The sequence below is a fragment of the Mastomys coucha genome, unplaced genomic scaffold (genome assembly GCF_008632895.1).
Source record: "Mastomys coucha isolate ucsf_1 unplaced genomic scaffold, UCSF_Mcou_1 pScaffold6, whole genome shotgun sequence".
Lineage (NCBI taxonomy): Eukaryota > Metazoa > Chordata > Mammalia > Rodentia > Muridae > Mastomys > Mastomys coucha.
The window spans coordinates 25,307,471-25,334,753 of record NW_022196912.1 but is presented as its reverse complement, the minus strand read 5'-3'; the positions used below and the strand labels follow the sequence as shown (position 1 = coordinate 25,334,753).

Genomic DNA, 27,283 nt, shown 5'->3' with positions numbered 1-27,283 from the left:
AAAAAAAAAAAAAAAAAAAAGAACAAGATAGGCATGAGGAAGAGAATGAGCTAAAGAGGAGAGAAGGGTAGGTCATTATGAACAAGATAGCAGAACTGAGGCTAGACCTGGAGGTGAGGCCTGAAGGCTATGCCCAGGGGAGGGACTGGATCTTCTCCAGCACCTGGTAGAAGAGGTCATCTGCCCTCAGCCTACTGAGGGCCTGTCCAGTACTGGCTCTGGGCCTCAGAGTGAGGGGCAGCCCTGTGCAGCCTTCTCTGTACCTAAGGAAGTCCGTCCCGCGGCCACCCCCCCACCCCCCAGTCCCACGCTGCCCCGTAAATAGATGCTCTAGAGGAAACTCTGACGGGTACTTGAACTGCATTATGGGGTGGAGCCCTTCTAGGCGCCGAATAGAGCCAGGCCTGGGCTTTAGGTAGCCGTACCTGTGGTGTTCCAGTTGGGGGCTGAGCGGTCCGGGGGTCGGTAGATGAAGCGCCTCAGGGAGCTGACTGCATGGGAACCCACCAGGGTGTATCGTCCAAAGGCCCGGCAGTCTACCACTCGGATGTTCAAGGGTGGGTGCAAGAGCTCATTCTCTGGAAGGTCCTGAGGGGCGGTGGTGACATTTTACAGTCTACAGGGGCTGAGGAGGCTCTGGCTAAGGCAAACCACACTAGTGACACCTAGCCCTGCCCCGATCTGTCAGCTCCTACACTCACCACTTCAAACCACTTGACCAGGGTGTTGAAGTTGGGGTTCTTCTTATAATTGTGGATCAGGGAGGATTGTACCCCCTTTCCTGCACATTCGATGTCCACCCGCGGTCGGTCCACCTGGGCCAGGTTCACTCTCTTTAGGTCCCTCAGGCCCCAGAACAGCACCTGATAACAGGGGGAGGGTGGTTCTATAAAGGGAGCCAGTGGTGTCTGGGGATGGTCACCTGGGAGAATCGGGGTGTGAGGAGGAGCTAGATTGCGGTGGCAGGCACAGTGTGGACAGTGCCTGGAGACTGCATGAGACAAGTGTCCTCAGAAAACCGAGGTAGGGTCCTTGGGGTAATTATCACCACGGGAGGCAGAGGGCCTAGAATGGCTTTGGGCTCAGTGATGTGACTCTGTCAGAGCAGGACGGCACTAGCCTGGGCTGGGTCCTGTGTCAGTGCTGCTGGCTCTAAGGAGTGATTTTAGACAAGTCCCTTCTACTTTGGGCCCTCTGTATCTTTTTCTGAAACCGAGAAGCATCCCTATGGGACTAAGACTTTGATGGCTCACACAGAATGCGCACTTATGGTGCTTTGTGGAGCAAAAGGGAGAGGAACGGGTGACTTGGGCGATGGTCACAGGCAGGGCAGGGAGGGGCACCAAGCCCTCACACACCTCCACTCGGTACTTGCTGAGCACTGGCCGAATTCCCACAGGCACAGGCATGATGGGCCCTCTGTCCATGTCCACCGGGCCATTGATGGGTGGCAGGTCAGCCTTCCCTGATGGCCCAATCTGAGGAATGAGGTCATAAATCTCAGTGCTGAGCCTAGGAAGAGGGGCCTCTTCCCCCGTGAGTTGGTGTCATGAGAACAGAAGAGACAGGCAGGCCAGAGAGCCCAAGACCCCCTGAGATCTGACTCCCAGCCCTGCCCCACTTCCCTGTTCCCCCCTCCCCGCCCCCACCTGCAGCAGCTCAAAGGCAGCCAGTAGGTCTCCGGCCGTGGCATTGCCTCGGTAGATCTGGTAGTACTCAAGCTGGGGCGGGAAGCGAGGTGGACAGTAGGCTTCATCTGCCATCTTCACCAAGGGCTTGGCGAAGGTCCGGCCCATGAAGTCAGCTTTGCCCTAACACAACAAAACTCTAGGGTTCCCTTGGGCACCCCAACAGTTGAGTTGGCTTCTAGGCAGCGTTGGGCCCTCCCGATCTTTCCTCCACACTCCAGAATCTCCGCAGAAAGCAGAGAGCCTGCTACTGATTGTGACTGAGCATAGGGAGGGAATCGAAGCCCTGGGGTGAGGGTGGGGCTGTGACAACAGGGCTCTCTGGTATATCTCTGGAAGATTTGGCCTCGGTGTGTTTATCCAGGAGATGGGAAACGCCATGGTTTGCACCTGGTCTCCAAGAGGCTCATGATACTGGGAAAGGATCAGACTGTGGTGGGTAGTCAGGGGGCACCTGGAAAGCTCGGTGAGCAGCCCAGTTTCCCAACAAACCCAGTATCCACAGAGGCAGCCAGCATAGAGCTTCATTCAGGGGGAGTGTGGGGAACCTGCAAGGGAGGGTCTGCTAGAGGTCACTGGCACCAGTGCCCACCATACCATGCTGTCCTGGTCGTAGATTTCAATGACAATGATGGGGGGGTCATCTCGTAACTCATGAGCTTCACCGTACAGCTCCAGATTGTCAAATACCAGCATCTGGTCCCAAGTGGGACACAGGGTCTCGTTCAGAACCTGATCGTGGGGTGAGGGATGGGGAAGAAGTGGCAGACACTGTTCCTAGGCAGGGAACCCTACAGACAGGAATGGTTGATTCTCCAGCTATTCCAGAAATCTCCAAAATCAAGGCTTCTATAAAGTCTATTCTCAGTGCCCTGATGAAGTCTCCCTTGCCTTGTGGGCGTAGTCCAAGCTGGTGGCCTCTGCTAGCCTAGCCAGTTACTTGAAGGGCTTCTCTCTGAAGAGCTGGGGAACCCAATAGCACTGGCCTCCCAGTCCTCCCAAAGCAAGAGCTCCGCCTGGCCCGGCCCCATACCCAGGTCCTTACCTCTGTGCACTGGCTCTGGTTGATGAAGAAGACTCGGGCAAAGGGATCAGAGAGCCCACTGCTGTCAGCAGCAAAGAGGCTTCGGGCCTGATACATGTGGGCTCGGAGCTGGAAGGCTTGCTTCTCTGTGGGGAAGAGTAAGCTAAACCATGCCATGTAGCCCCCATGGCCCTCTGGAAGTACAAGCTGGGAGAGTAGCCCATCCAGGATAAGGAGGCTTCACTCACTGGTGTAGACCAGGCTGATGGGTGGAAAGGAGTGCAGGCCCAGTCCTTGGGCTGCCTTGACCTCCTCGAAGCCACAGGGCAGGCCACACAGGAAGTCCTTTCGCTGCTTGCTGAGGCCCAGCCACAGGTAGAGCTCCAGCTTGGCCTGTACTGTCCAGCCTGCCGAGCCGAAGCCCCTCTTCCCTGGCAGCTAGGGGCAGGCTCAGGGTCACTAAGAGTCTGAGAACTTCCAGGACCCCTGCCCGCCCCCCCCAGGGTAAAGGAAACCCAGGGTAGTATTGAAGTTTTAGGCAGAGGGAGACAGAGTTTCGCCTACCCCCCTCACTGGACAGAGTTGGGCATTATAGACTAAGAGGGGAAGGCAGGTGGAGACGGGTGGGCTCCAGAGCTCGGAGCATCTGCGAGTTAAGGGCTCCACCTCCTGCCCTCAGGCTTGCCAGCCTCAGCGGAGTCTCAACAAGACCCACCCCACCCACCCTCTGCTCATCCCCTGCAGCACCTTCAGAAAGAGGGTCTTGACCTTGGCGCAGTCCTTGCCCAATTCCTCCTCCACAATGGAGAACAGCAGGTCCTTGGAAGGCACACGGGCATAGGCGATGCGTTTGTTGTTGCTCATCATCCAGATGAACACGTCAGGAATGCTGTGCTGAGGCTGCAGTGGGGGAGGGCCGAGGGCACAAGCCAGGGGGGTCTCACTACAGTGGTACCCTGAGCCTGCTGAACCCCGCTCCTGGGAGCTGGGCCTGGCTGAGGAAAAGCGTGAATGGGAAGGGCCCTCATCTTGGGTCTTCTTTTCTCTCCCACTAGGTTTGCTCAACCTCATCCACAATGGCTATCGGAGCAGTAGAGGCCGCCCAGGGGACCTCGATAGCCTTTCTGTGCTGCCCCTCAGGCCACACACCTCATCTGCCAGGAAGCGGAGCTTCTGCAGAAAATTCTGGCATAACCTCAGCTTGTCCCGTACAGTGTGTCGCTTCACCTGAGCCCTCAGGCTCTTGGCCTGTTGTCCCATACTCTCCTGTTGGGAAAAGGGTGGTGGGAGGAACATTCAGCTTTGGGCGTCAGCTTGAGCCATGACCTCAAGGACAGATGTCCCCTGTTCATTGGCTTCCTTGTTCCCAGGGTCCAGCTGTGGCCTCACCAGCTCCCTCATACAGGACTTGAGGCGCTCCCGATCCAGCCTGGTGCGGGATGAGTGACCCTGGTCTTTGTCCGAGAGGGAGAGGAAGCGGCTGCAGAGGGGTAGGGATAGAAGAGCTGAGACTTAGCCTCCTCTGCCCTGACCTGGCTAGAGTGTCCCCTGTCCCACCCTGCCCTTTCTATCGGTCTCACTGGCAGCCACAGCTGAGTTCCTCTAGCACACCCCGCAGGCGGCGCTCTGGGTAGGACTTCTCTGTTTTGATCATCTCCTGCACATCATTCAGACCTTCTTCCTGTGAAGCAGGGTTTCAAGTGTATTCCGGGTCTTAGCCCTCCTTCTCTCAGATCTTCCCAATTCACCCCAGGAAAGAGGAGCCTAGTAATGTGGGCCAGTCTATATATATTATGAAGGAGCCACCAACTCCCCAGGGCCTGTTGTAGATACTGGGGACTCTTGGCTATTCATGGTTCCTCAGCTCCTTCAGGATGAAGCACTCTGGGCTATGTCCATGGTGGACAGAGCAGGACCCAAGATTGGAGAGAGGTCTTGTGCAGGCCTGAAGTAGCTGGCCTGCCCAGCTGCCTCTGAGAGCCTAGACCTAGAGGGGTAGACTCTTAGACTCTACTCCTGAGCTCTGGGACTCTGTGGGTGTCCCCTTTCTGTATTTCAAGACAAGCCTCTGGAGATACAGCCTGTGTTTTACATGGGCCCACTCTCCCAGATCCTGTCACCCGCAGCCTGGCTGACCAGCTTGTCAGCAATGTGGTCCATGATGTTGGCATTGTAGAGGCGCCGCCTCTGGTCAGGCCACCAGCTCTTGATATAGATGCAGGGCTTGCGCTCCAGGTAGGGCAGGTGGAAATAGTTCCTGGGGGCGGGATGCAGAGGGAGGTTGAGGGATGTTGAGGTCTAGGGCTCTGGGAGGTAAGGGCCAAGGCCACTTGAGGATGGGCAAGTGGCAGGGCCCACCTGTCTGTGATCTGGGGCCGCATAGGTGGGGTGGAGGACACCGAGGCCAGGTCCCCGGCTTCGTCACCTTCATCGTCACTGGAGTTCTGAATCAGGTCTACCTCTTCTTCATCCCCAGGCTCCTTCCGGGGCCGAGGCCGTGGGGGTCGCGACATACCATCGACTTCATTGCCATAGTTTCCTAGACAGAGAGTGGTTTGTGAGAGGCCTGCAGTCTTTTCCTCACTCACTCCACCCTCCATGTATTTCTCTTGGAGAGGTAAAGTCAGAGAACGGGACTAGAACGGGACTCAGATAACACCACTCAGGAAGGGTCCCATGTCACCCCTAAGGGAGAGTTCCTATGGTGGATGTGCCCAATCCAGAGCACAGCCTGGATTTCTCCTCTCTCTTCTCTACCACAGGGTATTGGGGAGGGGGTCCCCCTACTTTCTTATGATGTTCTAGTCCCAGTCTGTCCCTTTGGAAGAGTGATGACTGACCTCTCTTTTTTTAATTAGATATTTTCTTTATTTACATGTCATATGATTTCTCCTTTCCCAGTTTCCCCTCAAAAACAAAACAAAAACAAAAACAAAAAACAAAAAACAAAAAACAAGAACAAACCCCCGTTGCCTCCCCACTCCCCATGCTTGCCACTCCACCCTCTCCTGCTTCCTGGCCCTGGTATTCCCCTACACTGGGGCACAGAACCTTCATAGGGCCAAGGGTCTCTCCTCCCATTGATGACCAGCTTTGCAATCCTCTACTATACACATGCTGCCAGAGCAATCAGTCCCACCATGTGTACTCCTTGGTTGGTGGTTGATTCTCTGGGAGCTTCGAGGGTACTAGTTAGTTCATATTGTTGTTCGACTGACCTCTCTTATAGTCAACTACACTCCCAAGAACCAGAACCTCTTCGTGCGTGTCTAAGGACAATCATGGGAAACACATCAGTGTTACCACTCTCTGTAGCTTGGGGCACAGTGACCACAGGGACAACCGGAAGCCTGAAACCTTCCCTATGGTCTCAGCACTCACCTATGGTCACCTCAAAGGTAATTGGCTTGTCCCCATTTTTCCGGTCAATCATTGAGGCTTCCAGGAAGGCTCCAAATAGAAAAAATTCTTCCATTCTCCCTGTGCAGCTCTGTGGGGGAGGCAGTTAAACCCAATGCTGATCTTTTGTGGGCCAGCAGGCCTGGGTCAGGGTCCTAATGTCAGAGTTAGGCTCTTGGCTGACAGTTGGGGTGTGTCCTATCCAACGTTGAGGCTGAGCAGTCTGGGCTCAAGCCCTAGTTGTTCCTGAGAGGATGACTAGCTCGGTAGATACAAGTTGTGGCGGGCAGGAGGGGCAGAGGTGGGGTGCCACTGGTCACTGGTAGCTATAATGAGATCTCTGGGTAGGGCATAGATTGGCAGTAGATGAGGACTGAGGTCTTGCAAAGGGGTCAAATGAGGGCCTCTGAGTAGACAGGGTAGCAATGGGGGAAAGCCGAAACTTAGCTGCATGTTGGGGGGAAGGTCGAGTGAGGGATCTGGACATATAGCCTTGTCCTCACCTCTGAGACAGGCGTGGCCTGCTCCACCTGCACCTCCGTGGAGCTGGTGAGCTCTGGGTTGGAGGTGTCCAGGATCTCCACAGCCAGTCCCAACATGAGGCGGGCACGGAAGGACACACCCTCCCCCAGGCCCTCATTCAGGTCCTGGTGCTCATCCAGCAGTGTGTAGTTGCGTGTGGAGCCGTACATGTTCACCCAGGCTGGGCCAAGGGTAGGCAGGAAGCCTGTGGCAGTGAGGAGAGAGGTAGAAAGACTGTTCTATCCAAGGATCACTCAGGATGCAGGGATCTTTGTGGCTCCTGGGTGCTGGGTTCAAGGCTACTTGTCTATTGGGTACCAGGCAGATGTGGGCAGCCTTCTCGCTCATGCCTACACAGAGTGCCTTCTGGCTCCTCCTTAGTCCCTGTGGGGGCCTTGGCGGGGTGTGTAGGAGGGAAAGCCAGGGTCCTGCTTCTCCCTGCTGTAGGTCCCACCCGTGGACAGGTGCCAGTTCTTCTTGAACTCCTCAACAAGGAACCACTCTTTTTGTTCTGTTCCTGGGTGTAGGATGTCCATCTACCATGCCTCTCCTGCTTAGGGGACCTTCCCTCCTCTCTGTGTCCCTTGGTTATTTGTGGGGCCTCAGTTCCTTGAGGCAGAAGTGCCCTGGGCTGTGTATTTGGTGGGCTGAGCAGGCCCCAGGCCTGGAGAGGAGCCTTGTTCTCTGTCTCTGACAAGTCTCTTCTCTCATGCTTAGGCTTTGTTGGGCCTCAGTCGACAAATCTTGCCTTATGCGAATCAAATTCTTCTTTATGTATTTTCTTTTAAACAATTGTTTTTGTCAGAATCTGGATATGGACACACCCCTTTAATTCTAGCAGGCAGATCTCTGTGAGTTTAAGGTCAGCCTGGTCTATAAGGTAAGACATGAACGAACGAACAAACAAACAAAATTATTATTAATGTGTGTGTATGGGTAGGTACCCTGTGTACACAGGAAGGCCTTTTTTTTTTTTTTTTTTTGAGTCAGAGTTTCTCAATGGCCCGGAGCTTGGCAAGATGGCTAGTCTGGCTGGGGTTCAAGTTGCTCCAGAGATCCTGTTTCTGCCTCCCTAGTGCTGGGCTTACAAGTGCCATCACTCCTGCTTTATGTGTGTGTGTGTGTGTGTGTGTGTGTGTGTGTGTGTGTAAACATAGGTTCTGACATTTAAACTCAGATCTTCATGAACCATCTCACCAGCTCCTATATTTAATTTTTTGTTAGTTTTGTAAACACACAGCATTAAAAAGACGAACTATAGTTCACATATAGAATTTGGCATTTAAAGTGCACGTGTGGGTGGCTGTAGTATGTTTTTCAGTTTGTTGTGTGCCCACTGTCACATTCCATCACACCTGTGGCCACCCTAATGAAGCCCCACACCCCCGAGCAGGTGCTTCCAACCACCCTGTCTTTGTTCCTGGAAGCACAAGCCTGTCTTCTGTCTGGATTCACCTCTTCTGGGTATCTCCTATATGTGGAACTGTACTGTAGGCTTTATTTCTTCTACCTGCTGTTCTGGTCACGTGGTATCATGTCTGTCTGTCTGTCTGGAAGTATTAGGGAGTACGGAAATGGCATTTTGTCTCACTGTGTTCCTGGATTCTGGGTTACAGTCAGTCCCCACAGGCCTGTAGACAGGCGTTCTCATCAGTTACCAGTAAAGACATGGAGATTACATACATGGAGCATGGGCACTTTACTGTATGAAAACTCTTACTTTCAGTTGGTCAATGGGAAAACAGGTGTAAAAGTAGCAGAGCTAATCGCTAATCCCAGTCAGTTCCCAGTGATCTTGAATTATTATGCCCCCCGTTTCCTTGAGGCAGGGGCTACAAATGAGGCCCTTAAAAGCCCTGTCTGGCTGGGATCGGAGGTGGTGTAAGGGAAAGAGGCCTCGTTCACTCTTCCCATCATGCCCCATTCTCCCCCGGATACATCTGTGCTATCTAGGCTGCTGACCTTTGTCTCCATCGTTGGAAATCTTGCGCAGGTCGATGAAGTGGGTGCCAATGGCCACATCATTGACCTTGTCAGAGTCTCGGATCTGCACCTTCATGCGTTTGCAGAGAGGGGGGAACAGGTCTGTAAAGACAACCTGCTCGTTCCATAGAGGCTCGTAGCTGCTCTTCTGCACTGATGTTTTGCCCTGGGGGGATGAATTCACAGCGTGTGTGTCAGTGTGTGCGTGTGTGAGTGTTTTCCAGCTGGCGGTTTTCGACCTCTCCTGGTCTGCCCCTTCCTCCCGTCCATCACCTTTACTCCAAGCCCACCATCCCGGCCTTCAGCACCTCCGTCTCTGTACCTTCTGTCCTGCAAAGAAGACTTGCACATAGGGGTCGACGAGGTCCTTGTTCTCGCCGATGAATGCCTTCTTCACGTTGGCCATGAGGCTTGTGTTCATCCGGGGCAGTCCCTCTGCCCGGTAAATTTTCACATAGAACCGGGCCCACTGACGTTCAGGGGGCACGCCCTCGGGGAGCAGCAAGTTCCTATGAGCACAGGCAGCACATCATCTCCTCCATGGACAGGCTTAGAAAATCCTCTTTGTCTCTCAGGTCCTTAGACCAAGAGCTATGCAAGGATTATGGTGGGAGGAGAGGCAGAGAGGATGGTGGACACGGAGGAGATGAGACAAAGCAAGTGCACACTTGCATATGTGCTTTCTCTGTCTCTGTCTGTCTCTGTCTCTGTCTGTCTCTCTGTCTCTGTCTCTGTCTGTCTCTCTGTCTCTGTTTCTGTCTCTGTCTCTGTCTGTCTCTCTGTCTCTGTCTCTGTCTCTCTCTCTCACACACACACACACATACACACACACACACATACACACCATCTTAGCAGCTGCCTGGGGCCTGGCATAATCTATGAAGGACAGCTTGAGAGGACCCTGGCTATGATTGAAGATATTAATTCATGGTGCCTATCCATTTTTAGAATTCTGAGAAACACTTCCCAACGGAAGGAGAAGCTTCAGTTTCTTCTTCATTGAGGTGGCAGTAATATTAACAGCCACAACTCAGAAAAGCAGCACATGGGCTACAATGCTTTGTAAACTGTAATACGGGATGCTAAGTGTGGCATCAGCTTTCACAGCTTTGTTTCCTCCCTGAGACAAGAACTTCTAGGAGCTGGTCTCCTCTCCCAGCCCATGGAAGACCAGGCCTGCTGGATCCAGGCACGTTCTGAGAGTCCAGACAATGTCCCCATAGTATTTCTTAGCAGCCACTATCTGCAGCCCAAGATTGGTGCCCTGAGTGACACATCTCATCTGAGTGTACAACATTGGAGCCCATGAGCTCTGGCAGTGAGAGGACTCCTAGTTGCCAGCATCTCTCTTCCCACTAGCTTTCTCAGTTAGAAGTCTGGATGTCAAAGCACTACCTTCCACTAACCCCGGTGACCACACTGCCCTGGGCCCCAGAGGAGAGACTGGCAGGGTGAAGCATGGAGGTAAGGGGGCTGATGGTAAGAATTCTGGGTTCAGACCCCTCCAGGAGCTTCTTTTGGGAGAAGGAACGGTTATGTGCGTGTCTCTGGGGGAGACGGAACCTCACCCTTCAATGTCATCCTCATCCGTCTCGTTGGCCTTGTGGGGTGTCTTGATGTTGTCTCCCTTGCCCACCACAGCGACGTCACACTTTACGTAACCCTTCAGCCCAGCAGATATATCATCGGGGTCTGACAGGATGGCCCATTTGTGATGGAACTGGTGTTCTGCAGTGGTGGAGGAAGGGCATTGCATTTACCATCTATCCCAGGATTCCATAGGGCATCCAAGCTGAGTGCTTGCTAGGCCTTTCAAGCTCAAGGCTGAAGGTCCAGGAGACCCGAGGCCATGGCTCTGGTTGCACCCACTCAGTGAAAACAGAGGGCCTCTGCAGTCAGAGGGCTGGGTGAGACCCTACCCAGGAGCACGGGTCAGGATCTGAATTGCTTCCCAGCTAGTTTCTTAGCTTGCAGTCTCTACTATGGCCCCTGCTACAGCTGGTCCCACATAGCTGCTAGACAGGGCCTATGATAATAGAGGTTTCTCCTATCATGGTCTCCCATGACTCTCTCTGTGTCTTGAGGTGAAGCCCAGACATTTGGCAAGGGGATCAATCCTGCTACTCTCTTCCCTGCTTGATTCCACCACCCTAGGACTGTTCAGGCAAAATGCCCATTGCTTCCCGGGCTTGCACAGAGCCAAACTCTAGGCCGCTGTGTCTGTGCCGAATGTCCTCACCTTCTTTCTGCTCCTTAGTTAGCTGGAAAACTGATCTTTTTATCCAAGAGTCTCCTCTTCCATGCAGCATCCCCTGACCCCTTCAGAAGAATAGGGGCTGACCTCTCGGTGCTCACAGGGCCCCGTGCACATGCCTCCCGCCTCAGAAATCACCTAGGCCATGCCTGTCTCCATGTTTAGACCGGAGCAGAGATAGATTAGCAGTGTGCCTTCCAGTGTCCCCAGGACACAGGACAGTGTGGAGAAGGGTACAAGTGTCCGCAAAGGAGGCATTTTAGGAAGATTTGTCCCCACTGGGTTGATTTTAAAGTGAGTGATAAGGTACAAGATGAGGAGACCTGCAGGTATTGAAATCTCCAGGGGCTCAGAACTCAGTTTCCCTCCCTTTCCACCCGTGTCTTCCAAGGTTCTGAGCCCAGTGGCATCCTTGTGTTGAGGTTGGGGCAGGGAGCAGAATACAGCCTTTGTGCATGTGAGTGTGTGTGTGTGTGTGTGTGTGTGTGTGGTCAGCTGGCTCAGCTGTCAAGACGGTCATGGCCACAGCAGTGTTAAATGAGAGTCAAGGGTGATGAGGGGCCAGGAAACCTTAGTGTTTGAGTCACCAGGGCCCCTCTGCTGAGCTGGTGGTCTCAGGAGGAGGGTGCCATAGTTTCCCAGGACCTCACGGCTCTGAGCAGCTATAGGTTGGAAGGAGCTGGTGAGATGGACAAGGGCTGAGTGTGGCTGCCCACTGGCCTTGGGGACGGATGGGTAGATAGATGGTAGGTGGATAAATTGATAGCAAGAGTCTCTTATTGCTGTGGACAAAGAAGTGGATGTTCATATGAGTGGGTAGATTGACGCACATGTATATGGTTGGGTGGAACTGAATTAATTTGGCAAGGAAAGGTCAGGATCTAGACAACACAAAATTTACCTTTAAACCCCAAAGCATTTGGAAGATAAACCAGAAAACGTGGCTGAAGATTATAGGTGACAAAAAAATACAGGTGACAGATTTGGATCTGACATATATGAGATGGGTTTGTCTAAAATATGGGTGTCAGTGTCCCACTTCTGGCTGGATGAGGATCAGGGATACAGCTGAGGGGCACTTGTATGGCGTGCTCACAGGGTTCATGGCCTCTGAGGCTTCAAGCCTGGATGCTGCGATCTCCAGCTGGAGAAGCAAGAACAACTGGAGAGCCAGCTCCACAGCCACCAAGGAAAGGGTAGCCGCTCTGGCATCAGCAGCTACAACTCATCTCCAGCAGAGGGCAGCAATGAGCGATTCCTGCACTTGCTGTCAAGCCAAGCTTGGCCATGCCTCTGTGAAGTTACCAGGGGGAGCAGTAAGTCTGGGAGTGGGTTACCTTAGTGGAGAGACTGTATCTGAAGCCCACAAAGGCCTGAGTTCAAATTCTACCTGCCAGTTACTCCACTGCAGTTTTGGACTTGGAGAGTCTCCGTTTCCTTACTGTCAGATGGGAGCAACCATGTCTACATGGATTAAGTTAGACCCACCTCCTCCATAACAGCAGTGCTTTCTCTGTAGACCAGGCTGGCCTCGAACTCAGAGTTCAGTCTGCCTCTGCCTCCCGAGTGCTGGGATTCAGGGGGTACTCCACTACTGCCCTCTGCAGCATTTTCTCAATCAGAACTCAGTCACCGTGGGTGCATACTAAGTTCTCCACTGGTTTCCCACCTCCTACTCTATCTTGGCTGAAGGTCTGCCGACACCCAGCCTAGAGAGGAGGGCATCTCTAAAGACCCCGGCAGCACACAAACCTATGGAGCACAGCTGGGCATGACTCCTGGGAAGCAATGTAGCAGACGTCCAGCTCATTCCTTCCCTTGACGCTCCCACCCTGTGTGGAGCGGTGGGAAGGCCTGGGTCCCAGGAGAGCAGGCTCTCCCTCTCACTTTAGGTAAGTCTCCTCATCACCTCAGGCCTATCCATCTTTCTTTCTTTCTATGAATCATAGTCACAGAACTTGCGGTAGAGCTAAGAATGGCCCTGAATGGCCCTGATCCTCCAGTTTCTCCCTCCCAAGTGCTAGGATTCTAGCTGTGTGCCACCACACCTGCATGAGAGAGTGCAGAGGACTTAACTCAGCACTTTGGGTATGCCAGACAAATACCCCACTAACTGAGATGCACCCCCAGCCCAGCTGTCTATCTCAGCAGATGCCTGACAGGTGTTTTGAGGCCTCACACATCTGGAATGCTTTGACCCATGAGTCTCCCGACACAAGCCACTGTTACATTGGGCACCAGCTGAGCGTTATTAGGGCCACAAGAGCGTGACAACTGTTTCACCTACTTCTTAGTGGCTCCTCCAAGCCCCCTCCCCCATTTCTCTCTGCTCATTGGCTCCTCTGTAAAGTGGAGGGGATGTCACTTTAATTGCTTTATGAGGGTCACATTTGACAATTTAGATTGAAATTATATTGTCACCAACAAAGGGCCTTGTAGGGTAGTTATTGACCTCTGAGCAGTTTCACTTCAGGGACATGGATATCCCCAATTTGGCCATGTACTGAGAAGCCCTCTAGACCAGTGGTTCTCAGCCTTCCTAATGCTGTGACCCTTTAACATGGTTCCTCATGTTGTAGTGACTCCCAACTGTAAAATTATTTCCATTGCTACTTTATGACTGTAATTTTGCTACTGTTGTGGGTCAAAATGTCTGTGTTTTCTGATGGTCTTAGGTGACCATTGTGAGAGGGCTATTCAACCCCCAAAGGTGTCCCGACCAACAGATTCAGAACTGCTGCTCTAGACGATCACTTGGGGTACCCATACAAACACTATACAGTGCTGGGCATAGGTACATATGCAATTATAATCAGACACAGCCTCTCTTGCCATGGCTGCTCCTAGGTGGGGGACTGGGGTCCCTTGTGAAAAGTGATTTTAGAGTCCAGAGTCCCTCAGAATTTGCACATTACACTTGCCATTGGTTGTCACCACACTTAGATTGGGTGCTTCACTTGGTGGTTACCACATGCCCTGGTATCCTCATGACTAGCTGACTGGCTGGGCCAAACCCTGGCACATCTGTGAGTCTCAGGCCTCTTGACTCAGGCCAGAGGGGGCGATGGGGATTTTGTAAGGACAACAGGGTTTTTTTCTGCTCAGCAGGTGTCAGCCAGAGGCAGTGGGGGGTGGACATTGCCCCTCCAGGCTTCTCATTGCCCTCTATATAACTGCTCTCATAGGACGTAGGGGAGGTGATATTCTCGTGCGCCATGTGTATGTAAGTCACCTCTCTGTACTGTTATTCCCAGATCCCTCCCCCTATAATGAGCAAACACCTATCAGACAGGGTGCACATGACTATATGTAGAGTGCACACGGCTTCACTGCCACTCCCGTGGCTGACTACACACGGCCAGTGGGCTGTGTCTATGCTCCTTGATGGGTGACCCAGGAACCAATATAGCAAGAAATGTTCCGATATGTAGCTTCTGGAGCTGCATGCACGAACCTGTTCTTAAGGGGTTACTCACCAGGCTGGGAATACACAGTCCCCACATCCATTTTGAAGGAACCCACCAGGGTGCCGCTTCGAAGCAGGTTCTTAGAATGGATAACCTTCCAGAGCAGAATCACAAGCAGCCAGTCAGGCTCGGCAGGGAGAAGCCTTTGGGGATGGGAGTGGACGGGGGGGGGGGGCAGGGGCAGGGGAAGGGGCAGGGCCTGGGCCCACTGATGATAGATAGTGTCACCTCCATCTTTCTTAGTAGAGTGGGAAGGTATTTGGCAGGGCACAGGGCTGGTTTGCTGAGGCTCGGCATCAGCCTCTCCTGCCCGATACCACGTCCCCCCTCCCTCCACTGCTGTTACATAGGTTTCACATTCTACAGAGGAATCCAGCTGAAGGAGCAAGAGGGAGCCAATATCCATGCTCTGTTACCCCTCGGCCAGCCTGCGTCCGGACAGAGGGATGCTGTGTTATGAACAGCACACTGTAGGACCGTGCTGAGGTTCTGCGTTAGCCAGTGTGGCCCTGCCTGCCAGCGGCGGCAGCTCTCCACTCACCGAGATCTTGATGATCTTGTCGAACATGACATCCGGAGAGACATGGAAGTCGAAGACGAAGTACTGGACGGGAGAAAAAGCAGGGTGTTGTTGCTGGCGGCCCCTCCCTCCAGGCAGAGCCTACCTGCATCCCCCCACTTTCCCATGAGGCTCAAAGCTCACGTGGGCAGTAGTGGTGACCCGCTGGGTTCTGAGAGATGGGAGGGGTGAGGAGTAGGGCCCCGTCTCCTACCAGGGGATGGAACGGTCCACTTACTACCTGTGTTCATGCTGCAGGAGGCCCACCATATTTGTAGATGATGTCATGCTACAATGTCAAAAGCCGAATACCCCTTGTTTATAGGCTGTGTGTGGAAGAGACCTGACCAAGGAGCCAGCAAATCTGGGCTCTCAGCCAGTTCTGTCCTTTTCGTAGGATAGACTTATACATGTGTTCTTTGGCACAACCCCCAGAGAACTGTAAAATAGAGGTGTTCGTATGGGACACCAACTACCATGTTACAGAATAAAGCAGGCTACTGACTGTGCGGTACACCATGTTGTGAAAGGGCATACAGATAACCACCAAACCACAGTGTTACCTGGGAAGTACACCCTAACCCAGGAAGTGTTAAGATAGAACACAGCTGGTCTCAGAGAGATGCCCTCAGGGCAAGACAGCACCTCCTTGGCCACAGGAGAGAAACGTGGCTCTGTGGACTATTCTCATCGGCTGTGAGACCCCATGCTCACTCATGGTCCCCATTCTTGTCCTGGATGCACGGGGATGGGGAAAGGGCATGGGTAGTGAACACAGCTACTGCTGCTTTGATGAACTTGTGGGCAAGGAAAAGAATAATGTCACCACAGGGCTTTGGTTAGAGTAAATATCCCAAGGGCAGGTGTTTCTGGTTGTAGTCAATAGTAATTGTCGATAACCTGTTTAAATCTGTGATATGATTATCTATCTATCTATCTATCTAACTATCTATCTATCTATCATCTACCTATCTACTAGATATCTAGTTAGATGTCTGTTTTATGTATACTGTTTTCTGTCTGCATGCCAGAAGAGGGCACCAGATCTCATTATAGAAGGTTGTGAGCCACCATGTGGTTGCTGGGAATTGAACTCAGGACCTCTGGAAGAGCAGCCAGCATTCTTAACCTCTGAGCCATCTCTCCATCATTCTTATTTTACAGCTTAAGCCCTGTGGGCTGATGTGTTGCCTATAAAGCCAGTGACATCGAGCTGTTAACTGCTGGATCATTGCTCCCTTTCCTGAGTCTCAATTTACCCTTGTGTTATGGGGATAGCGACATCAGGCTGCCACACCCTCCTACTCCAGGGACATGACCACACAAAAACAGGGAGGCATGGGTGTAAAAATCAAAATGACAGGACTCAGTTGTGCAGTTGCTAAGAGCACAGTAAACATTCACTATACACAGCTGATAAGTCTCAGGGGTGCTGGCTGGGCTGAGGGTCTACAGCTCTGGAGTCTGGATCTGGAAGTGAACCACCAGCCCAGCATGAGGATGGTGGCAGAAGCTGTGGGATGGAGGAGACACGGAGAAGAAAGAGTACCAGAGGAGAAGCCTGCTCCAGACAGGGCTCTAGGAAGCAGCAGACTTTCTTGGTGGGTTGGGAAAGCCATGGCAAGTTAGGACGCTTGGGAAAAGGTTCTGGAGAGACCATGAATTGGGAGAGTGTCATGAGAACTCCTGGGAAGGAGGGGCAATGAGATGAAGGATGTGACAGAGACTGAGAGGATGGGGACAGCTCACGTGTCTGTCTACTGTGCATAGAGAAGTTAAGGGAGGTCTCTGGACATCCAGCTGGAAGTGGAGGAAAGCCATGCTTAGGTGATGGGTGACAGACGCTGGTCCTGTTCTTGGGTGTCCATGGGGTGTCATGGTTGTGCTTAGGATATTCTGCAGTAAAGTACCACATGGCCAAGGGAGAAGGAAAGAGCCAGAAAAAAGGCAAAGGCAGAATGAAGGTCACAGGTCATAGCACAAGGCTAGATCCTTTGGGATGAAGGGTCCATAGCAAAGGTGATGATGGGAGGAGGAGTGGTGACCAGCTGGCCAGCGAGACCACACATGCATATAGAGAAGGGGGTTTGTGTTGGTTCATGTGGAGCCAGGTTATTACAGAAGAACAAACATCAAAAGCCTCCTATTCCAGGTCAGCTTAAAGTCGTGCTGATGAGCTACCTGGTCAGGTGTGTAGGAACTGGACCAGACCCATGGAAGGGGCTGGCTAACTGGGGCCAGAACCCCTTGTGCTCTGAGCTGTTTGGAGTCATAATGAGCATGATTCTTTCTTAGGATTTGTTTAGAGATTTGTTAAGTCAGTGATGGTTCCCACCAGCTTCTGCTGTTCTAGTGGAGCCAAAGGAAGACTCCTACTTCCTAGAGAACTTTCCAAGAGCAGTACATATTCATGGCTGGGGGTGTGTTTGTGGCAGTTTGAAAGAAAATGGCCCCCATAGGCTCATAGGGAGTGGCATTATTTGAAAGAATTAGGAGGTGTGGCTTTGTTGGAGTAGGTGTAGCCTCCATGGAAGTGTGTCACTGTGGGCGGGGTTTGAAGTTTCAAATGCTCAAGCCAGGCCCAATGTTACACTCTCATCCTGCTGCTAGTGAGTCCAGATGTAGAACTCTCAGCTACATTTCCAGTACCACAGCTGCCCGTGTGCTACCATGCTTCCTGCCATGACCATAATACACTAAACCTCTGAACCTGGAAACAACTCCCCCAGATTAAATGTTCTCCTTTCTAAGAGTTGTTGGGTCATGGTGTCCCTTCCCACCAACAGAGACTCTAACTAAGACAATGTGTTTCACTGAAAAGGAAAAGGAGGGAAAGAGGCCATGCCTGGGGTTGCAAAGAATCAGAGCGATGCAGGTCAGAGGGGCGGGCTTAACCGGGGTGAGTTTGATTCCTATTAGACATTTGCCGACATCTGTGAATATTTAGTTGCTACAACAAGGAGGCTTGCTTTGGCATCTTGAGCTGGGAGAGTGGTAGGGGAGACCTGCAGCCCCTTATCCACTCAGGGATAGAAACACGAAAGACCAACCGCAGTTGAAGACCACAGCTGTAAACCGTTCCCTCCCCTCAGATCATCTCTGACCATCTTCCAGGTCATCCTGGAAACAGGGGTGCTCTTTTGCACAAAGCCAAGTAGGCCTGATTCTGTTTCTGTCTCTTTCCTCAAAACTAGGGTTTCTTAGTCTTTACCCACAGAGAGGATGCTGACCTCTGAACTCAGAAATGACGGGGTGGGCTACTCAATGGCAAAGTTATTTGAGCTGGGTCCCTGCAGAGTGAATAGGAGTTTGCTAGGGGCCCATAGAGCTGGGAAGCTATATTGGAAGGCATAAGCAAGTTAACTGAAACATGAGGTACACGGATCTGATGCAAGATGGACCCCCCCTCCCCAAGTCAGCCACTACCAAATAACCGCAGAGAGACAATGGGATTTATCACCATAGTCATCAGAGGAAAGTGGATCCTTATTTAACACAGAGGCTTTCCAGTCAGGAATGTGTCTTGATATAAAATCAGAGATATCTAGATTGGATATCCTGATTCCATCCAGGGCAGGAGGGCCCTTGAGCATTAATGCTCCGTCCCCGGGGACCAATGGGACACATAGTAAGCTGTGGTTATACAGGAGTTTGTTCAAGCTTAGGCAGAACTGTTCCTAGGTCCTGCGGGTGCACAGCTGGAGGCTGCACAGCTGCCCAAGGGCATTCTCAGCTCTTCCTACACTGTAAGGCACAGGACATGGATGCATCATCTGAGCCAGCCTGGTCCTCCTTGCTAACTGAAGTCACTGGGGTAGATAGACTGAGTACTCCCTCTAGGACAGGAAGCCCAGGATACCCAGGCTGTTAGACAGTTGGAATGTGCTCAGGTGTCAGGGAAGGCCTAGCTACCTTCTTCAGAGCCTATCACAATGGGGTTCCATCTGGACCCAGTAGTCAATATGGGCCTTATCCCATCAACATCTCCCTGGGGGCAGTAGGAAGGCTCTTTCTGACCTGAAGCCTCAGCTATCTCCTCTGTAAAATGGGGACATTAAACTATTAAGTCTCTGAGGTCCCCCACCCTTCACCCTTCACTCCTCAGCCCCCGTGGAAGCTCAAGTGGAGGGAGCAGCACTCATTTTCTTTCTCACAGCTGAAGTCAAGGTTGTGTTCTGGAGAGAAGCCTTTTAGGGGTTCAGGAGATCAAGAAGAAAGGAACATAGTAGAAAGGGCAGATACCCCCAACAGGACCAGCAAGGCCCTGGAGTCTCAGTGTCCCCGAAAGTGGACATCATAGTGTCTATGATGGTCATTGATGTACCTATAGGTGTAGGAGAGATTTGGAAGGACTCGTTCATGGTACCAGTGACACCTGGGCTGGGCTGGTGTGAGCTGCGCTGCCGTCAGGTTCAGACCTGGACAGCAGCAGTGACTGCTACAAGGGGTCACAGGCATGGCTAGCAGTTCATGGTTGGCTTGTAGCCATAGCAGGGCCAGATTGGGGTCTAACTGGAGGAGCAGAGGTTGTGGGCTGTAAGAGGTTGGGGCAAGACCTTGGGGCTGGTGGCTCTGTTGTCCCAACTCCCAGTTGCTTCTGTTCCCATGTCAGGAGGCCCCTTTCCCACCTTAAGTCATGGGGGCACTGACCTCGTTGTAGTAAGGGCAGTTTGTAGACTCCTTCATTGATGTGTATTTTTTGTCATCGCCCACCTCTACACACACCACAGGGTCCATGTTCAAGCCCACCAGCTGCCGAGCCTCAATCACTGTGATGCTGACCTGCAGGAGGGAGAGAGGGGATGCATGGAGCACTGCAGACATCCTAGAGTCTAGTCTTACCAGAACATGATGGTGGGCAGCAGGGCTAGGAACTGCAGGAGCCAGTCCGGCTTGGAGGGAGACCCCCGGCTCCATGTTGACTATGGCTCCTGATATCCTAGGGGGTCCTGGGATATCTGCACTGCGAGAGGTGAGAGGCTGGCTACCCCTAGGCCAGTGTTACCGGGTCACCCACGGGAGAAGCATCAGCAGATCCTGGTGCTCAGGCCCCACCCCTGAGCAATCAGTCTCACCCATGTGGAAGACAGATCCAACAGTAGTTTTCCTAAACCGGCTGGTCAGGCATGCCCAGCCTACCACAGGCAGCCCAGACAGCCATGGATGGGGCATAATGCCAGTAGTAAACTAATACTAAAACATTATAATTTCTTTTTGTAACCTGATCAAATGATTCTTTTTTTTTTTTTTAAAGATTTATTTATTATATGTGAGTACACATACCAGACATACCAGAAGAGGGCATCAGATCTCATTACGGATGCTTGTGAGCCATCATGTGGTTGCTGGGATTTGAATTCAAGTCCTTCAGAAGAGCAGTCAGTGCTCTTAACCGTTGAGCCATCTCTCTAGCCCCCTCGAGTGATTCTTTATGAACTTAAAAGATGACAACATACCCCTAAAAACTCTGGTTGATTCTTGGGTTCCAAGTTCTCCTCAGTGCCATGGCTCTGCTAAGGGAGGGCCACGAAGCCTGCCTCACTTGTTCCCCACCCTCTCAAACAAGCCAAGCTGCTCCAGTCTCCCTGAACTTGCTTTGGGTCCTGTTCATACTTCTTGTTTATGTCGCTAACCTCACAGACGTCCTTGGGTTTCTGGAAGCTGGGCACTTTCCCATGTTCTAGTGCCCTCTCCCTCTGTTGAATTTCTTTGAGTTGCCAGAGCCTAACCTTCTGGCCTGCATAGAGAATGGTGTGTGAGTTCTACTGTGACATTCTGCAGCCTTTAGCTTCTACCCTGGGGAGCCCTGTTTCAGCTGTCTATTCTGTCAATAAATATTTAGGGACACCTGCTGTGGACAGGCACAGGGGATGTCAGAATAAACTCTCTACTCCTCAGAGATCTTACTATGAATGATTACTGGCTTATAGGTTTAAAACTAGTATATACATATTTTAGCTTATAATATACATAAGTGATATGTTATATCTTTATATGCACATACATATAAAGTTATGCATAGCGAAAGGATGTATATAAAGGCACATACATGTAAAAATGTACTTATATGTACATATAAAACTGAAAAATATAAGAATATATAGGGAGAGAGTGAGAATGAGAGAGAGAGAGAGAGAGAGAGAGAGAGAGAGAAGGACAGGAAAGGGAGAGGAAGAGGGAGAAAGGGAAGGGAAGAGAGAGGGGAGGGAAGGAAGGAGTGTGGATTTTGAGGCAACTGTTATTCTTCCCAAGTCTTCATTTCAAGCCATTAGCTCCTGCCTTGGATTTGGGGGAGGGTTCAGTCCCCATTAGGGTGGCCATGGCAAAATACGGCAGGTACAGATTTGGGTTGCTGGTCTTGGAGCTGAGCCTCTGCCTGACATATGGGCAGGAATGGGTGTGGAGGATCCTGTGGGTTCACTGAGCTGCACGTCCTCAGGTCCAAGCTGGGACTCTACCTAGTGAGGGTTAAACGAGACAATGGCGAAACCTTGATGAAATGAGAGCCAGGGGCGTAAGTGGCTTCTTAGACAGAAGCTACCTCTCCTAGGGGCCATCTCTTGAGGAGGCAGGGTTGGTGGGATGTTTCAGGTTGCTCCACCCGATGCTTGAACTTGCATTTTCCACCCACAGCCTCCTGTCTCTGTCAGCACTTCCCACTAGCTAACTGGGCTGTAAGGGCAGCTGTCGGTGCTGCTGCTCATCTGGGTCTCCAGCACTTCGGTTGTTGTGCTTCGCTGCAACTTCTAAATATGATTTTACTCAGGAGAATTATTTTCCCCTTTTAGATAGAAAGAATCCTTACTAAAATTATGGTCTACTGTGTTCCTCAAGGTCTTATAAATAGCTTGAAGACCAAGAAAAATCCATGCATCAGAAACGACGCTAGGAAAAATAGAAACCGTAACACCAATAAGACCCCTGCCAAGAAAGCACAAAAATGCAGAAGCCACTGTGTGCTGAAGGGACACTTGAACTCTGTGCACAGCCGCTTCTATTCTGGGATGTGAGGGGCCAAAGGGGCTGATGAATGCTTAGAATCCACGCTTGAAAGAGTCTCAATTGTCACCATCTCTTCAGGGAGCCAAAAAGGAAACAGGGCTAATTACCTTAGCACCGAGAAGTTTACTGTGAAGAGACACGAGGAGTCCCTTCTGAAATATTCTTTGCACAGTAGTGCATAGAGTTTTAACTTCCAGAAACCTCTTTAACAATTTAAACTAATTTAAATTAATTAAACAATTAAATTTAACAATTTAACAAATTAACAATTTTAACAATTTAAAATTTTAATTTTTATTTTATGTGCATTGGTGTTTTGCCTGCATGTGTGTTGTGTGAGGGTGTCAGGTCACTTGGAAATGGGTTACAGATAGTTGTGAGCTGCCATGTGGGTGCTAGGAATTGAACCTGGGACTTCTGGAAGAGCAGCCAGTGCTCTTAACCACTGAGCTATCTCTCCAGCCCCATAAACCTTTTTATGCAAATAGTTTAAAAGTTCATTTACTGTTTTCCCTACAACTAGCACCCTCCCCACAAAAAAGAAGAGGTTTGCTATAACTCAGGCCTGGGAAACAGACAAGTGTGGTTTTGGCGAAATGTGCCAGCTGAGATTAAATTTCCCATGGCAAGAAGGTGGCTGGTTCTCATGTGTGCATTCCACATTCCATCTTTTGTCCCCTCCTCTGTTCAGGGTTCATCTTCCCAGCTTCTGCAATGGAGCTTAGCGAGCAGCAGTGACCCAGTCAGGAGCTGACAGGAGCCCGGGGAAGGTGAACTGAGGAGGAGCTGGAGGGTGGGAAGGAGTGGAGAGATGGGAGAACAAACATCGGAGGGGATGTGCTTTGTTAGATGACAATGGTCCCAGGGATAGAGGTGAGGAGTGTGGTACTGAGGCAGAAGGGAAACCCACTGCCATGGCCTCCTCAGCTGCTGCTTCAGGAGTGTGTGTGTGCACGTGTGTGCATGTGCATGTGTGTGTGTGTGTGTGTGTGTGTGTATATGTGTGTGTGTGTGTGTGTGTGTAACACTTGAAATTAAAAGTTAGAATGTGGTCACCTATATTTGGCAGGAGGGGATGAACCATCCAGTCGTCAGAATGTTGAGAAAATGGAAGCTACAAAGTCAATGAAAATTTTCAGGAAATTTTGCAAAGAAAATTCCGTCTCATGCACAGCGTTTCCAGGACGAAAACCCAGAGAGCTAAGGGAGCCACAAGCAGGACCATGGGACCAGCTGGCACCTCTGGCTAACCATCTTTCCTGCTGAGGCAAGGGCTAGAATGCCCAAGAGCCTTTCTCCAAACCAAGGAACAATGCTGAGGGGCGGAGGGAAAAACTACTCAAATGTCCTGAACGATCCCACAAATAATGATGCCCTGTGACCTGCTTCGGGGGACCTCTGTTCATGCGTGCATCAGAATGCAAGGGGAAGCTAGAGGGGAGAAGGGGACAGGGATGCCCGCTCACACCCCTGGAACTGCTGTTCTACAGCGTTCTTCATTTCCCCTTGCCTCCAGGGCCAGAGGTACGACATGACCAGATAGGTAGATCACTCTGGTGGTGACAGGGAAGGTAGAGTGGAGGGGCAATATGAAGACATGGAGGCCAAGGAGAGGGAATGCAGGAACACTGCAGAGGTGGGAGTGGGGCTTGGGAGGCCCAATGATGCTGGAAACTGGAGGTCTGTTTGGAGGTGACATGTTAAGACTTAATCTCAGGATGAGAGATCGGGAGACAGATTCCAGGCTCCTGAGTATGCTCCAAGAAGTGCTGCCCACTCTGCTAGGCAAAGCACATATTCCCAGGCAGGTAACAATGGTTTGTCCCCTTGACGATGCCAATAATCAGGAAAGAAAATTGTCATGTTCTATCTGTTCTAAATTGTCCCCAGCATGCTGCACACTAGGGTCTCTTCCCACTGGCTTCCTTCTACTGGTATGTAACCATCACAATCGGTCTGGCTCTCGGGATCCCACCTGGACCTGGGATCTGCTAGGTTCTCTTCTTCCCTCTCCAGTGCCACGCACTCTTTGAGGTCTTTCTGATTAATTGGAGCCAAGTTCCTCAAAGGAGAGAAGCTGCTGTTGGTCTTTATTGGTTTGTACATCGTATTTGTCAGAAGTGGAAGTACTTTGCGTTTGAATCCTCTTCGCTCCCTCTTGCACGGTGGATAAATGTGCGAGGGTGAGCTGTTGGATGGGCCTGTCAGGGGACACAGCGCTGCCAGGTGAGATGGGCTACCTGTGCAAGCCAGAAGGTTTAAAAGACTTTGGAGGGAGAAATATCTGACCTGGGACACACAAGTCCCTGGCAGGAAGCAGTTTGGGAGGAAGACGTAAGTACTGATCTAAGCCACCAAGGGGTCAGAAGGGAGCCACTGCTGTGGCTCTGAACCCCGCCTCCAGGCTTCAATACCTGCGATTGGTGGCCCCGTAACTCTTGGTTCATGTCTTTTTTTTTTTTTTTTAAAGATTTTATTTATTTTATGTATATGAGTATACTGTGGCTATCTTCAGACACACCAGTAGAGGGCATCAGATTCCATTACAGATGGTTGTGAGCCATCATGTGGTTGCTTGGAATTGAACTCAGGACCTTTGGAAGAGCAGTCAGTGCTCTTAACTGTTGAGCAACTTCTCCAGCCCCGGTTCATGTCTTACTGTAAAAGTGGAGTAACCATTGCATTTGGATGGTTGTAAGGATGACATAATCTAAGTGGAAATATATTCAATGCCTAGCACAGTGCCTGCTTTAAAATATGGCTTTAAAAAAATAAGTTGTACTAACAGCAATTTTATGCACTTTTGCACAGCAGGCCATTGGCACAGGATCTGAGTTGGGTCTCTGGGATTTCCCTGATCTCAGCACACAGAAGCATCCCACACCCAGGTTTCAACCTCCTGGAAACATCTCCTAATGCCTCGGGACATTGTGTTTGTGTTTTGATAGGGCAGGGGGCAACATTCCCAAACCTCCATAGGACTTAAAGGCTTGAGGTTGTCTAAAGTTCCAGGGTGGCACCATGTGACATGACTTGGGGCTAATTTTTAAATACCACGGGGGGTGGGGTGGGAGGGAAATGGTTACTGGAGGGAAACGAACCGAAGCAAGCATTAAGGGAGTCAAGGTGAATCCTCGGGGAACATGACCAGGGGTATTTTTCAGTGGGTGTCATCTAGACCTTTATATCATCTCCTGAGGGGGTGAGGTATGGTTGTTCATGCATAAGGGAAATGGGCATCGAAAATAAAGCTGTACTCGCTACAGTTTCTGACCTATAGCTGGGTCCTGTTACCTGTCAGGGGAGAGTCTGGAGCCATGGTGGCTCCATGGGCCTGTCTTGAGAGATGCCTTCTCTTGCCTTTCTTCTCATTTGTACATAAGGATGAGGTGTTTCCTGCTTGGACACCTGTTTACTGTGAGCTCTTCTCCACAGCCCTGATCTCAGGCTGAGAGAAAAGCCAAGACCGAAGGGCTAGACCTGCAAAGCAGAGGCCACTGAAGCCTATGTCAGCAGCCGCCAGGGATGCTGAGGCCGTGTTCTGCCTGTACTATGACTACCCTCCTGGTCAGAGTCTTTTTAAATTTAGTTTCAGAAGCAAAGAACTACTAATCTAAGAAGATATAGAGACACACACACACAAAAAAAGGAAAAATGGGATTGATGTTACTTCCAGCTTTAAAACAAGCTGGAACAACTTAAAACACACCCAACATTCTTCAAAACTCGTGTGTGTGTGTGTGTGTGTGTGTGTGTGTGTGTGTGTGTGTGTGTGTTGTTTTTCCAGGTCCCCTTTCCTTAGGATTTTCAACAATGGACACAAAATCTTCAAGGAGCTCTGAGCTGTGCAAACAGAGGTCTCCCATTCTTCTTTTGGTTTGCATTACTTTAATGCTTCTGGGAATGTCTCCCAGACAGAAGCCTTCTCTGAGACTCTATCCTCAGATGTGACTCTGGGATGCCCTGGCTCTTACCTCCGAGTCTCTCACACACACCTGGCTGGGACACCACACTCCAGCAGAATCTCTAAGGCCCAGATATCCAGGTGCCCACCTACCTGGTAATCCATGGGCCGTCCAGCACTTGGCTCCATCTTAATGTCTGGCTTAGACCTGAGGAGGAGAATGTACTGTCAGGTTGGTGTGAGGGATGGAAAGGCCAGAGGCACAAAATTGTGACCTTCATATACTCAATTCTGCCATCAGAATTGGGGGTGCATAGGGGTAAGAGGGTAGATGTCCTCAGGGGCACCAACAGAGAAGACTAAGCAAAGACAAAAGCCACAGGGTGGTGGCCACTGGGTGAACAGAGTCACTTGGGGACTAGTTGGCTCTGTGATGTCCCTTCACCCACAGGAGCTCAAGGGCCTGATCCACTCCTGCCTCTACAGGGAGACAGCTCAGAGGACTTCCAAGGACAACAAGAAAGGGTAAAGCTGGGGAGAAGCTACACATAGGCCTTGATTTCTCTGCCCCCAAATTTCAAGCCTGGCAAGTGGGTCTTGCTCAGCGGAGCAGTGGCAGGTGGGATGTAGGCCTCTGGCCCACTCACCGTTTGTTGGAGACATTGCTGGTGAGAGCGGTGACAGAGGCTAGAGACACGGAGTCAGGGTCCAGCCCATCCCCCAGCCGGATGGCCAGGTGGTCCAGGTCCTCCATCTCCAGCACTGCTGGCTCATCTGAGGAGGAAGGAGAGGGTAGATGGGTGGATGAAGGGCTGGGGACTGTCTCCTGGGAAGGAGAGTTACATTTTCTGGTTCATTTGATGGCACTTGCTTAGAATACTGTCACCCATACATCTCATGTTCTCCTAATCATGACAGAGTCTCACTATGTAGCCTAGGCTGGCTTGCATCTCTCTGTGTAGACCAGGCGAGCTTCAGACTCACTGAGACCCAGCTGCCTCTGCCTCCTGAGTCTCCGAATTAAAGATGTGTATGGCATGCAAGGGTCTAACCTTAGTCCTTAAAATGTTTTAATTGCCATTATGTCTAGTCTTAATTTCTCCTGTAATCTTAGCTGAATGTAATTCTTTTTTTTTCTTAACTCTGTTCTCTAAAGCTCTGAATAGCCTTTGTGGAAGAAAGTAGAAAACGTCCTGAGCTTACTACACTGCAGCTCATCACAATGGCTACTTTTAAATGGAGTGGCTACTGATGCACATCGCAATACACACCACACACACACCCACACACACCCACACACACCCACACACACCCACACACACCACACACCCACACACCCACACCCCATACACTCCTCCCCCCCACACAATATACACAACACACATACAATACACACCACACGCACACACCACACAAACACACACATACAATACACACCACACACCCACACCCATCCACCCCCCACCCCCCACACACCCACA

At 51.1% G+C, this 27,283-nt stretch overlaps 1 protein-coding gene across 9 annotated transcripts in view; it reads right to left on the bottom strand.

Moving 5' to 3' along the window:
* Otof (otoferlin) overlaps positions 1 to 27,283 on the bottom strand; it is a 105,352-nt gene that overhangs the window by 14,159 nt on the left and 63,910 nt on the right. For all 9 annotated transcript variants that reach the window (XM_031356144.1, XM_031356145.1, XM_031356142.1 and 6 more), the window contains 23 exons: positions 26,450 to 26,576; positions 25,956 to 26,010; positions 19,547 to 19,678; positions 14,879 to 14,941; positions 14,347 to 14,431; positions 10,185 to 10,344; positions 8,939 to 9,125; positions 8,596 to 8,782; positions 6,615 to 6,838; positions 6,094 to 6,202; positions 5,071 to 5,251; positions 4,849 to 4,969; positions 4,293 to 4,393; positions 4,102 to 4,192; positions 3,862 to 3,978; positions 3,460 to 3,612; positions 2,961 to 3,150; positions 2,734 to 2,858; positions 2,286 to 2,420; positions 1,650 to 1,811; positions 1,359 to 1,478; positions 702 to 863; positions 426 to 588 (listed from right to left, as the gene is read on the bottom strand). In XM_031356144.1, coding sequence (XP_031212004.1) covers positions 426 to 588; positions 702 to 863; positions 1,359 to 1,478; positions 1,650 to 1,811; positions 2,286 to 2,420; positions 2,734 to 2,858; positions 2,961 to 3,150; positions 3,460 to 3,612; positions 3,862 to 3,978; positions 4,102 to 4,192; positions 4,293 to 4,393; positions 4,849 to 4,969; positions 5,071 to 5,251; positions 6,094 to 6,202; positions 6,615 to 6,838; positions 8,596 to 8,782; positions 8,939 to 9,125; positions 10,185 to 10,344; positions 14,347 to 14,431; positions 14,879 to 14,941; positions 19,547 to 19,678; positions 25,956 to 26,010; positions 26,450 to 26,576 — 3,150 coding nt within the window. The remainder of the gene's footprint in view (positions 1 to 425; positions 589 to 701; positions 864 to 1,358; positions 1,479 to 1,649; positions 1,812 to 2,285; positions 2,421 to 2,733; positions 2,859 to 2,960; positions 3,151 to 3,459; positions 3,613 to 3,861; positions 3,979 to 4,101; positions 4,193 to 4,292; positions 4,394 to 4,848; positions 4,970 to 5,070; positions 5,252 to 6,093; positions 6,203 to 6,614; positions 6,839 to 8,595; positions 8,783 to 8,938; positions 9,126 to 10,184; positions 10,345 to 14,346; positions 14,432 to 14,878; positions 14,942 to 19,546; positions 19,679 to 25,955; positions 26,011 to 26,449; positions 26,577 to 27,283) is intronic.